The sequence below is a fragment of the Neovison vison genome, chromosome 8, assembly GCF_020171115.1.
Source record: "Neovison vison isolate M4711 chromosome 8, ASM_NN_V1, whole genome shotgun sequence".
Lineage (NCBI taxonomy): Eukaryota > Metazoa > Chordata > Mammalia > Carnivora > Mustelidae > Neogale > Neogale vison.
This window is the reverse complement of record NC_058098.1, coordinates 125,131,024-125,144,668: the sequence shown is the minus strand read 5'-3', so window position 1 is coordinate 125,144,668 and position 13,645 is coordinate 125,131,024. Positions and strand designations below refer to the sequence as shown.

General features: G+C 40.5%; 1 protein-coding gene across 7 annotated transcripts in view; it reads left to right on the top strand.

The window, feature by feature from the left end:
• Positions 1–10,130, top strand: part of NCOA1 (nuclear receptor coactivator 1) — a 183,977-nt gene extending 173,847 nt beyond the window's left edge. For 4 of the 7 annotated variants that reach the window (XM_044261974.1, XM_044261973.1, XM_044261975.1 and 1 more), the window contains 2 exons: positions 3,824–3,913; positions 7,750–10,130. In XM_044261974.1, the coding sequence (XP_044117909.1) occupies positions 3,824–3,913; positions 7,750–7,920 (261 nt within the window). In that variant the 3' untranslated portion in view covers positions 7,921–10,130. Of the gene's footprint in view, positions 1–3,823; positions 3,914–7,607; positions 7,665–7,749 lie in introns of all 7 variants that reach the window. The other 3 variants (XM_044261978.1, XM_044261980.1, XM_044261977.1) reach the window with 3 other exon arrangements.
• Positions 10,131–13,645: the final 3,515 nt, after the last annotated feature.

Here is a 13,645-nt window from a genome sequence, read left to right as displayed (position 1 = left end):
TATTGTTTTCGATTTATTGTAAAATGATACAGGGGCATCTGGGTGACTCAGTTGGTTAAGCATCCAACTCTTGATCTCCACTCGGGTCTGGATCTCAAGGTCATAAATTCAGGCCCTGTGCTGGGCTCCACGCTGGGCATGGAGCCTACTTAAAAATAAATAAAATAAAATAAAATGATACATATAATACATTGACTTGGAACTTACCCCTTTACATTCGGAACACATTTTCTTCACTTTTTCCTTTCATTTCAACAAACACTTATTCAGTACTTACTATATACAAAGATAGCTCTGTGGGAGGTAATATTAACAAGTTGGGGAGACACAACATAAACAAAGATCAGTTGAATAATAGGACAAAACCGCTGCGTTAAGAGACAGACCTCCATAGGACCGTAAATATTTGTGTCATATTAGGGATATGTGCAATTAACTACTGAGGGTTTAAAGGAAAAGCCGCATGATTAGGAAAGCCTTCTGGGAAGGTTTGCCTAAGAAAGAGAATAGAAAAAAACATTCAAGACTTGTCACAGCATAACCTTAGCAAGGGATAGAAACTGAAAAGTCTCATGAACGTTAAGGGAACATTGATATTATATTTAAAGCAGAATTTATGTGGTAAGCTTTTTAGACATGCTGTAAGCCATCTAAATGTTTTAGAGTTTACCCCGAGACTCCTGAAGATTTTTAAGGATAGAATGACTGAATGACTAAATTCAAAATGATATTTAAGAAGATCATTGGGGTACCTCCCTGTAGTTACTGTTCTCATTTTCAGCAACCACAAAGTAGACTGTGACCATGTAGCCATAATTTGTAGCAAGTCTTAAAAACATGTAAACCCTGATTACCTTTTCTATAGGATGCCTTTTTGATGTGAATTTTATTTAGAAAACTTTCTGTTCCCCAGATACTATATAATAAGTCCCTAAGGAGCTTAACAGGGAAAAAGAACAACTTAGTGATTCATTTCTTGTGCAAAATAGAAGACCTAAAATATTATTTTATCTTGTCCTTGTTCTTATTGTTCAGTTATTAGAATTTTTCGCCATCTCCAGCAGATTAAAATAATGAAAAATATAATGAATTAGATAAAAAATATTACACTTAAAGCATATTTCTTATTTAGTTGGGTCTTGCTTTCTCAGTTCGACAGCCCGCAGCTTTTAATTGGAGAGGTTAGCCCATTGACATGTAACGTGCTTATTGATGTTGTTGCATTTAAATGTCTCACAATTTGGGGGGTTTTGTCTCATCTTTTTTTTTTTTTTTTTCCATCTCTTGCCTTTCTTTGGTTTAATTGAACATTGTAATTCATGTTATCTCTTTTGATGGCTTATTAGCTATATATAACTCCATTTTGTTATTTTAGTGATTGCTTCCGAGCTGAGAGCATGCATCTCTCACGCAGCATCATGTCCTTTCCGACGCTGTGAGAACCACCTGGTGTATAAAAACCACACAGCTCTCAACTTCCATTTCTCCCCTCCTGCACTGTCGTTACCATACTTATCGTGTCTACATCTGTCATATAGCCCACATACTTTTACTTTAAACAGTTACATTTTTTTTTTTAATTTGAAGAAGCACTTTTATACTTACCTGTGTAGTGATTTACAGCAGTCTTCATTCCTTTGTGGAGGCCCCAGTTTCCAGCTTGGTATCATTTTCCTTCTGCGTGAAGGTCTACCCTTAGCATTTCTTTCAGTCGGCCGCCGCTGAATTCTTTCAGCTGAGACTGACTGAGAAAGTTTTTGTTTCACCTTCATCTTTTTTTTTTTTTTTCACCTTCATCTTTGAAAGGTTTTTCTCCCCGAATTTTAGGTTGATTTTAGTTTTAGCTTCAGTACTTTAGAGATGTTGCTTCACTGCAGTATTTCTGATGCCTTATCCACTGGCATTTTCTCTTTGTTCCTCTGTACGGGATTGATTTTTCTCCCGCTCTGGTTGCTTTCAAAAAAGGTTATTCTCTTTGTCACTGGTTTTAACCAATTTGATTACAATATGCCTTAGTGATTGTTTTCATGGTTCTTGTGCTTGGAATTCATTGAGCTTCTTGATTTATGGATATATAATTTTCATCAAATTTTGAAAACTATTGACCATTGTTTCTTCAGATACTTTTTCTGTCACCACCCACCTCCTTTCCTTCAGAGACACTTAAGTACACACAGACACACATTATATTAGATTATATTATATTCATATATACATATTATATGTACATATATACATAACATAAAAGTTGGCCACTTGAACTTGTCCCACAGCTCACAGATTCCCTGGGTTTGGGAACCGTGTGGGGAGGGGAACAAGGTCAATCGTTTTTTTCTCTGTGTCTTTTATTTTAGATACCTTCTATCGCTGTGGCTTTAAGTTCATTAATCTTTTTCTTTCTTTCTTTCTTTCTTTCTTTTTTTTTTTCAACGTCTGATCTGTTCATTTCATCTGGTGTATTTTTCATCTCAGGTATTCTGCTTTCCTCTCCAGAAAGAGAGGAAAGTCAGTTTGGACTTCTTTTATATCCTCTGTATCTCTAACATATTTAACCTTTCCGCTCCTTGAACATCTGGAAAACAGTTATTATAATAACTGTCTTAATATTCTCGTGTTCTATCATCTGTATCATTTTGGGGTTGGTTTCAGTTGACTGACTTTTCATTATGGGTCATATTTTTCTGAAAATTAACATGGTTTAGTAATTTTTTATTAAGTGCCAAACATGTGAATTTTACCTTGTTGATATTCCTACCTTCTTGAGCTTTATTCTGGGAAATAGTTCAGTTACTTGAAACAGTTTGATCATTTCAGGTCTTGCTTTTTTTGATTAGTGGGACCAGAGCAGTGTTCAGTATATTAGGCTCATTTTACTTTGCTACTGAGGCAACGCCTTTCTAATATACTACTTGATACTATATGAGTTATGTTCTTCACTCTAGCTGGCCGGATCAGGACCTAGTCTCAACTCTGTGTGATCTTTGGGAATTATTCCATCAAAATCGTTTTGGGGACTCTTTCCTCTGCTTTGGGTAGTTCCCTAAAATCCATTAGCGGATCAGTTCTAACTCGGAGACTCGAGGGGACCCTCTGCGGGTCTTTGGAGCTTTCTCTCTGCGTAGTTCCCTCTCCTCTGACATTTCTGCACTGTGAATTCCAGCTGCCTTGGCCATCTCAGACTTCCAGCTGCATCATCTCGACTCAGGGAGCCTGCAGGGCTCTGCCTGGGTTCCCTGTCCCCACGCTGGCTGCAGCCTGGAAATTCTCTGTACTGTAGGCTGAAGCAATTGTAGGACTCACCTCAGTTACTTCCTAGCTCTTAGGGATCACTCTCCTTTACTGGGTTTGTCTAATGTCTTGAGTGCCTCTGTTTCATATAACTTACGCAGTTTCTTCATTTATTCAGGCAGAGGGTAAATCTACTTCCTATTATTGAATCTTGACAAGAAATAAAAGCCTTTTGCTGATTAACTTTTGTGTGTGTGATTTTAACTTTTTATTGAAGTATCATGTAAGAATATATAGAAAAATATACAACTCAATGAATTTTCACAAACTGAACACACCTTTAAAGCTACCATTCAGATCAAGAAACAAAACATTATCAGCAATACCCCAAAGATTCTCTTCATGCTCCCTTCTACATCCCACTTCACCCTGCAAAAGGAACCACTATCCTGACCTAGGACAACACAGTAAATTGCTAAGCTTTTTATTTCCTCTACACCCTATTTTCTGTCAGTGAGATTATTTTTCATGGAAGAATTTGGTCTTCATCTTAAACAACTAGCTTGTAATTTGGTCTTGTACTTATCTTTAATAGATAAATGATCCAGCACTGAGACACACAGGCCTCTACTGCAACCAGCTCTCATCCACTGACCTTCTCAAAACAGAAACAGATGGAACCCAGGTCAGTAAGAAAATTCTAAACCCAGAGCTGCCAAATGTACTCTAGATACACAGGAAACTTTCTTTAGCATCATGATTAAGAGCCTGACCTTGGGAGTCAGACCTGGGTGTGAGTCCTGGTTCTACTCTTCTTAACTCTGTCCTCCTGGGCACGTTAGGGAGCTTCCCTGAGCTGCTACCTAACCAACAGAACTAACAAGATACCTGCTAATAGGATTGTTGAGAGGGTTAAGTGAGATAATGTTTCGAAAGGTTTAATCTGGTGGTAAAATAGGATAAAGGGATCACGAATGGTGGCCACTGGTTGTTATATAGTAAATAAGCACAGTTCTCAAACTCATGTCTAATCAAAGTACCCCAAAAGATGTCAGTAAACTCAGACAAAATAGAGTGCCTGCTGTGTACTCTGCCTCCTTTTAGAAGTTTGTTTCAAAACAGTACAGATAGCAAGGCTGGCTACTGTCCTATATTAACCTAAATTTAGAGATTTGGGATGTTTTAGCTCACTTCAGTAACTTTGATTTAGTCTTTAGTCCCTTAATAAATACATAGTTTTAAGATATTCTGCAGGCATTATGGTAAGGTGGAGATACAAGGAAACATGAGACATGTTTGCCCTTTAGGTGAACTATGGGGAGAAGTGAGGAAGGAAAGTTTCATTTGTGAAATGCTTTTAATTTGCCTGGCACTGTGCTAAGCACTGTCTGCTTTATCTCATATGAGCCTCACTATGACTCTACGAAGGAAGCGGTATTCCTTTTGTTCACAGATGAAGAAAGAGAACCAGAGGAGATTTAACTACATGCACAATTCACAAAGCTAGAAATGGCAGAGCTGATGTTCAACCCCGGTATTTCTAACACTGAAGTTCATGCTCTTTCTGCCATACCACTTAGGGCCTGTTGAAAGATAGAACATGTAGACATAGACACATTAATTGTCACATTAAGAAGGCAAACTCAAATTTATAAGTTTCAAGAGCCATAGTGTTCAAAGAAAGGGGAAAATGCTGTGAGAGTCAGAAGAGCATTTCCACAGGAGCTGAACTGGGCCTTGATGAGCACAGTTGGCAAGACAAGGTGATGGAGAAAGTGTCTGAGGCTGGAGGAGGGAGCGAGCTTGCAAGTCTAGGGGACTGGAAGTATACGGCACGGAGACAGGGAAACAGTAATGTCCTAGCGTGATCCTAGGAAACCAAATCCACTGAAGGTAAAGGGTTTGTAATCAAATTTTATAGGACTTAAAATTGGTAAAATAGATTGGGGCAGGTTTCTGGGAGCCTTGAATGCTAAATTCGGGGTTTTAGGTTGAGTCCTACAGATGAAGTGTTACCCTCAGGAGGAACAGTGTTACAAGCACTGGTTCAGGCTTCATCTTGAGGGGGTAGAGGGACAAGAGGAGCAGTGGACAGTCTCCTCAGGATCAGACAGACCAGCTGGGAGCCATGTCTCGAATCGGAGCCACAGGAAATAGGATCTGAGTCCTGTGAGGGTGAAGAGGGGATTTTTGTGATGGGGAAAATAAAGTCTTCATTAGAAAGTTTCCAGAGCCTCGCTCCTGCAGGGACATATACTGGGCAGCTCAGCAAATTAATTAAAACTAAACAACTGAGTTTTAAAGTTCTTGAGCTCTAAGATAGCATTTAAATTAATGTGAAAACTCTGCTAGAAAATCTTATGAGTTTGGGACTCCACTCACACCACTCTTCTCCCCTGGCAAATCGTAGGATTTGTGTACGTCTTGCTTTTGCCTGTCTGTGAAGGTGTGGCAGTATGTGAAGTCCTTTGAGGTCTGGCCTAAGGCATCCTGTTTTTAAGGAGCAGTTCAAATGGCTGAAGATTGGTTTGATCGTTTCCATTTTTTTTTTTTTAATTTCAAAACAGACGATCTTAAAAACATTCTTTTTAAAGAAGCAAAATTTTCTCCCTAGTTTGTTTGCTCATGCCTTTCTTAAGAATGTTTTTAAGTGTTGGGGACAGAAACACCTTATGCTCTGTCCCAGTATTTCCTATGTTGAAACACATAAACATGAAATTTTACATGCTATTATTTTTTTAATCAGTTGGTGCCTAAAAGCCCTATAGCTTGTGTTCATGCCAAATTTCAGTGGCAGAACCTTCTTTCTGTTGTAGCCCATCATGCAATCTCTATTTGCTCCAGTGCTTTTCCACTTGCCAAACAGAAGCTTGGGAGTGAGTTTCATAGACATACAGAGACAGGTGTACAAGAAAGGAGAAGGAACAGAACCAAGAGAGGAGGGTTTGAAGAGGATTGTATTTGGAGAGCAGAGAACCAGGAAAGAAGAGAATATAGAGACCAGGAAAAGAAGACTTAGTAGGGGGATTGTTGACCTGGAGAGGAGAGGAGAGTCAGGGGTGGAGCTCCAGAAGGAAAAGAGTAGGAAAGAGGAATTAGGAACAGAGGGGAGAGGGAGGACACAGAGATATCGAGTGAATAGACTCGGAGAGTTGGTATATGTTAGTTGCACAAAATATGAGAAGAAAACAAATGGGAACCTGTGGGATCCAGAAGCAAAACTTGGCAAATCGGGCAAAGGAGAGGATTAGGAGAAAAACGATGCTAATCTAACCAAGGTTTAATCCACCAGGTTAAGAAGACTCAGCTCAGAGGCTGTCTGTCTTTTCTGAGGGAGCGCAGAGTGGAGGTGTAGGCGGGTCAAGAAGGAAGGACACTGGGGGCTGGACTGATACAGTAGTTAGAGGTCAGGATATTTGACATATGGCCAATGAAGGTTGATGAAAACAACCTTTTATTCAATTACAATAGAAAAGTTTTCAGAAAAGCTGAGTGTAATTGACATAAATTAGTGATGAATGACCCCAAAAATGCATTGCTACCTATTGAACATGAAGCATACATTTGCCAAAGGGTTGAGACACTAACAGATGTACTTGGATGCCTTGGAAGGCATCTCAGTTCTTGGTCTGGAACATTCGCAAGTATGATACTGGCTTTAATCAGTTCTACAAATGACTTTTTAATAAGGATGGCTGTAAAAACTAACTTCTGGCTTTGTTTTCCCAATAGAAAATGCTAGAACTATGCAACTTTAGACATTTTTAAGGTATATGTGTATTATTATTGAGAGTAGCTAAAGGGAAAATTCACACTGTTCTCAGCTAGTAATTGACTGTTATTTTTAGCTTATGTGTTTAAATGAATTGTCTATCAGGAAAAATAAGTTAAATATAAAATTGTTCTACTAATATTTTGCTGTAATTCTAAAGGCAATATGTAAAAGAGCTATGTAATATTATATTTAGATACTATGCAAATCTTCTGGACATTAACTCTAGTAATGCTGATGTCCTATTACTGAGTTGTGGTGGTTTTTATTTTGCTAATACTGGGTTAAAGCCCTTAATTTTCTAACATCATAAAGTTTTTTTTATTCTACTAAAGTCGTCCGTAGAATGCTTTTGTAACCAGTTTCCAAATAATATATATGTGTGTATATATTTTTTTTTCTTTTTTCTTTTTTTAAACCCACCACTGAACACCCAGACTCTGACACTGGGCTTTTCCCAATCTTGGCAATATTAGCAGTGATACTCCTTTTCATTATTGATGGCAACCCTGTAGGAGGCTTGACCATTCCAATTTTGATTTTATTTTTAAAGTGTGAACTTTCCAGAACCCTGAGCAAAATGAGTGCAGCGATTTTCTTTTTGTAGGACAAGAAGACAGAAGAGTTCTTCTCTGTGGTGACTACAGACTAGAGGAATGCTCTAGTGAGTTTCCACTTCAAGTAGTACCCACTCATAAGCCGGGGGGGCAGACCCTTCTGTCTAAACACATCTTTTATTTGTGTTCCAGCAGGTGCAACAGGTTCAGGTGTTTGCTGACGTCCAGTGTACAGTGAATCTGGTAGGCGGGGACCCTTACCTGAACCAGCCTGGTCCACTGGGAACTCAAAAACCCACGGCAGGACCACAGACCCCCCAGGCCCAGCAGAAGAGCCTCCTTCAGCAGCTACTGACTGAATAACCACTTTTAAAGGAATGTGAAATTTAAATAATAGACATACAGAGATATACAAATATATTATATATTTTTCTGAGATTTTTGATATCTCAATCTGCAGCCATTCTTCAGGTCGTAGCATTTGGAGCAAAAAAAAAAAAAAAAAAAAAAAAAAGGAATTCACTTTTGTTGGAAGATTGAGAGGTGTTTTTGTTTCTTTCTTTGTAAAGGCCTTGGATATTGAAAAAAATAACAAGGCAGAACAGTTGGACAATCTTTCTTGAGCCAAATTTAATTATTCTTATTTTTGTAATCAGTCATTGGCTTCTTATCTGGATGAAGACTTTTGGAGGAGAACCAAAATGACAAGTTCCAAGGGGAAGATGAAGCCCGGCCTCTGCTGGCTCAGTCCTGACCTTGACAAAGAAGAAGGGCCCAGTGGGGCTTTGCCTGTGCCCGTCCACCGAAGGCTGTCACGCGTGTCTAAATCAACAGCCCTCCCCTTCCCGACCCCAGGCAGCTTGTGTGTACAATCAGCTTCTTCTAGCAACTCTATATCTGTTGGCTTCAAGAGAATATTTTGCCTCCCATATGTACCCCTTCTCCTTTTTTTAAAGATGGATTTAAACCAAGATGCCTCCAGGAACGAGGACGAAATGAGTATATTCACAGAGGAATCCAAAAAATACAGTTTGGGGGAAAATGCAATAATTTTTGATGAGATGGGTGAAGGACAAGAAGCGAGTTCTGTCAATTATTGTAGATATAATTTTTCTGATTAAATCTGGGGAAAAAAAGGCAGCCTGTTCTTTCTGCTTTTATTGTATTAACAGCTAAGGTAGCTAAAGTTATTTAAAATAAAATTAAATTTATGATCCAAGTAGCTTATTTTTCCCTTTAAATCCCACTGTAAATATATTTGATTTCTTGTAGAAATTGATTTCCTTCTGTTTAATTTTATGGTTTTATTATCATACTCTTGATTTTTCTAAACTTGTGTGTGAATATATCATTGATTGAATTGCAGTTCCATTTGGCTAGTGATATTTCATTATTTTACTAACTGTGATGCCATGTATGGATTTACTTTGCGGTTCAGATCGAAATGCCACTGCCAGAAAGAGCTGTTGGAGATGAGCTGGAGCACACCGCCCTAGAATGTCCCTGGGATCACCTACCTTGAGACAGTGCGAGGAGTTAACACCGGAAGTGCAACAGGCTACTTGTACAGAGAAAAATTAGTACTCAAAGAAAATTTTCATGTGTTTTAGATTGACTTTGGGGATTTGAATTGTCATCAGTGCAAATATAAATTTCTCTATCCTCCTCTGAGGCTAATTGGTACCATATTTTCCCTTTGTGTCTTGTCACTCTGCCACGTCTTGTCTCATCCTGGCCTCTGAGTCAAGGACTCAGTGAACTGCCTCTAGTTCTAGAAGTTCCACTGCAAGGCCAGGCAAGCTTGAGCAGGGTACTGTGGACGAAGCAAAGGTAGACCCCCATCACTCGCCTTTACCTGCACCCCGGGCCTGTGAATGATGACTGCATCCTGACATCGCGCACCAGCTACCTCTGCTTCCACGGCAGAGCAAAGGCCATAAGAACTAACGACGGACGAGGAGCATGGACTCAGACACCAAGGAAGAAGCCATTTTCCCAGGTCCTCCTTTGTGCATCTCACCACCCCTACTTACAGATAACTCCATTGAACAGCATCTACTCAGAAACTATACCGAATAAAAAGATTGCTGGAAGGGCTCACATGGGTAGCAACTATGAAACAGAAATAGGACACTCAGTTACAAACATTATCTCTTTTAGTTTTTCAGAAAATGCATCCCTGATTTCATTCATTCCCAGCTTGAACGCCCAGCCATATTACTCTAGTCCTTACCAAACTGCTCTAGGAGGTCATTTCTGTTTTGTTTGTGATACTTAGATGTGCAGACTTCAGGAAGTTCACCTTTAACTTCAGCATTCCAGATGAAGTTTCCTGACTCTGCTTTTGCATAAGGAACTAGTTTTAAAAAGTGGTAAGGAAAATTGGAGATGCTAATAACATCCTCCCCATCCCAGCTGCACCTTAAAGTATGCATGTCACCTTCAAGGTTTTATAATTGCACTGTTTGTTTTATGTATGTACAGATTAAAATTATTGCTACATTTGAGGAAAATAAAATTGCTTGCTTCTATGTAATTCCTGTCATTCCACAGGAAATTCACTTTTCCAGCTACTGAATAGAATTTGTTTAACAATGTCCTGGGTTGCCTCTTCATTTACAGGGAAGAAATGAAAGCTACATCCTACGGGAATCGCCCAAGCCCCAGTGACTAATGAGTCGTTAAAGGATCACGAAAGAAAGGATCCCCGAAGCCAAAGATCCTCGAAGGCACCCTCATATGAACCAGTGAAAATTGGAAAGGGTCAAAGTAAAGTTGTGAGAGTGGGCCATGAGGAAATCGTAGCTTTGGCCATTTGCCCGATGATTCAACATGCTGGTCCTGCTGTTTCTGGACCCAGGAGATGGAGTCAGGGCAGCCCTTTGTAGCTACAAGACACTATCTCTCCCCATCATGGGTTTTTATATACTAACACTTATTATCAGTATGTAGATTACAGAGATGTTGAATCTTACGTAAGGAGGCTCCCTCATTTTGCCCTCACATTTCGTAAAATGTCTCTTATTCAATACACATGTTTTTAAAGCAGCATAAATCTGCCAACACTTGGCTAAGTAGGCCAGGGTAAGGAGGGTAAGCAAATACGATTCTAGAAGGCATTCCGGCCTACGTATAAATACACACAGATTTGGTGGCTGCTCTCTGAAGTCATGCTTATGGGAGAAGAAAACCTTTTCCAGTGTGGGGATAAGGTACAAATGATACTTCTCTTAGATGACTCCAGGTATCTATTGAAATTTATGCTAAGGGAGGGGTGGGAAGGCTGCTAGAAAAACCGAAACAATTGAGGGAAAAGTGAGGTTGATCTAGAAGAACTTCCATCTTCTTTATGGTTTGGCCAAGACAGGCTCGTACCTAGAAACTGTCTCCTGGGCCCTGATAGTCAAAGAAAAAGAAAGGACAGTTGTCTATTTACAAAGGAAGCCGTGCTGATTTCCTCCTTGAAACGAACTCCTCCTCCCAGGAGAGCAGCTCCACTTGAAAAAAGTGAATGTTTCAGAGCAAGTTTGATCCTTGGCCATTCCTGTACCTCTGAAAAAGATCTTGATGATTTAATTAAGCCCATAAATTCTTTTTATTGGAGAAAACTGCCAAAGGAAGCATTCCTCCATCCAGAACCTTTTCTGCCAGCACTAAATTAGTTTTCTTTAGATATTTTATTTTCATTGCCACAAGAGCTCTTAACAAGATTAAAGAAACCCAAAGCTCTGGCCTCATTCAACATGTTTTATTGTCTTTATCCAAGGCGCTAAGATGTGGAAGAATCCAGAGACAGGAACCCTGCTCTCCCAGAGCTTTTTTTTTTTTTTTAAAGATTTTATTTATACATTTTTGAGAGAGAGAGGGCACATATGAGAGCTTGAGAAGTCGGGGCAGCTGGAGAAGCAGACTCCCGGCTGAGCAGAGAGCCTGATGCGGGACTCAGTCTGGAGACTCCAGGTTCATGACCTGACCGGAAGGCAGAGACTTAACTGGCCACGCCACCCAGCGGCCCCTGCCAGAGCTGATATTCACACTGAGGAGGTCTTCCATAGTTGCAGTCACAGTTGGACTAAGTGGTGTCGAGGAGAGTTAGAAGTTGCTTTGGGAGTGAAACCTCATCTGGTCCGTCAAGGAAGGTTTCCTCAAGGGAAGAAATGGCATTTGAGGTATGGTTTGTAGGATAAAGAGGAGGGAGCTCAGAGAAGGGCAGGGTGAGAATTCTGCGGAACTGCCTGTGGTAGAGACAGGAAAGAACCTCAGAGAGGTTATTATTAACTAGTTTGAATTCTCATAAACATCTTATTAAAATTATGTCAGCTGGAAAGTAATTGAAACCAGCCTTTGGCTCCAGGAGAAACATGAACCAGGCTCTGGGACCCTCACAGGGAAACTGTGCCAGCCTGTAGCTAAGGTCTCTTCCATAACTAGCCCTGTCCAGCCAGAAGCACAGGCTTTTACATTATTTTCTGCCAGATGGGCCACAATACTCTGTTGTAGCGTTCAGAGGAAACATTTGTGCTATAACCATTTCTAAGGTGCTTTTAGGCTCGTTGTCTCCTTCATTCCCTGCAGTCCTTTGAGAGGGATGTTGTAAAAAGAAAACAAACTGAAAGCTTATGACACAAACATGGTTTATCAGGGGAATTGGAACCTGAAGCCAAGTCTTCTGATTCCAAATTCTGGATTCCCCTTCCTGGACTACAGGCTAGAGGACTGCTTCAGAGTCTGCAGGCGATAATCTCACTGTGTGGCCTTAAGCAAGGCTTTCTGCTCTGAAATACCTTTTTTTTTTTTTTTTTTTTAAGATTTTCTTTTTTTATTTGAGAGAGAACAAGCAAGGGAGAGGAGCAGAGGTAGAGACAGGAGCAGGCTGAGCAGGAAGCCTGATGCGGGGTTCGATCCCAGGACCCGAAGATCATGACCTGAGCTAAAGGCAGACGCTTAACCGACTGAGCCACCCAGGCGCCTCTGAAATAACTTTTAATAAAAACGGGCCTTGAAAACTGGGGTGGGGTGAGGTGGGAGCCGAAGGGCTGAGGAGAGAGGACCTGGCCCTTCTCCAGAGGCCGTCCGAGCCTGCCCTTCAGGGCCTAACTGGGGCTGAGCTTCGGCATCCTATCGGGAAGATGTCCCCCCACGGTCTGGGGAGAGGCATTAGAGGCATAATCTGAACAGGAACTGGGGAAGGGGCTCTGGGAAACTGCGGCGTCACTCCCTCAGCTTGAAAGAATTTTGGAAAATGTGGGCTCCTTATGCAGCAGGTATAAATGAGTGACCAAGGACCACTCTTGGGTGGCAGAGCCCTACAATTCCTCCTAGAAAATTTGGTTTCTTGGATCGGCTCATGGAGGCTCTGGCTCTGGACCCTTCTGCAAACAAAGAATCTTTTTGCTCTGCTGGAATTTGGCTCTGGCCTAATCATTTGTGTTTGTCTCAGAACTTTGGTCGTTTATGCAACCGGCAGAACCAATCAATGTCCACAGGTATCTGTAGCAAACCCGAGACATTGGCTTGAGAAAAGAACAAAAATGTTTAGTTTCTTTTCCTCTTTTTTTCTGTAAAGTAAGTTAGATTTTTTTTTTTTTTTAAGTAATCTCTATACCCAGCGTGGGGCTTGAACTCATGACCCCAAGATCAAGAGCCACATGCTGTATCTACTGAGCCAGGCAGGCACACCGTAAAGGAATCATTTCTATTCCTTCGGGTTTTCTTCCCACTCCAATGCCCACAGGTCCTAAGGTGCAGAATAAAAAAAACCTGACACCAAGGTTTATATATTCCATTTATGATGACCAGACCTGTTTCCCTATAGACAACCATGATAGGCAGTTCTCTGGGAACTACAGAGATGGTTGCCTAAAGCTGATTCCTTCCTAATAAAGGAGATTCTGCATCCATTAAAAAATACATCTCATTTCTACTCTGCTGGCAATGTTCTAGACTGACATTCTTGTGCCAATTTCTTCTTAGTTTGTACAGCACTTTCACATACCGTATGTCTTGATCTTCAAAATCCTATGAAACAATTAAAATCTGAAGCTCAGATTTTATGGTCAGGTGGCTGGGAAGTTCTGGACACAAGAGT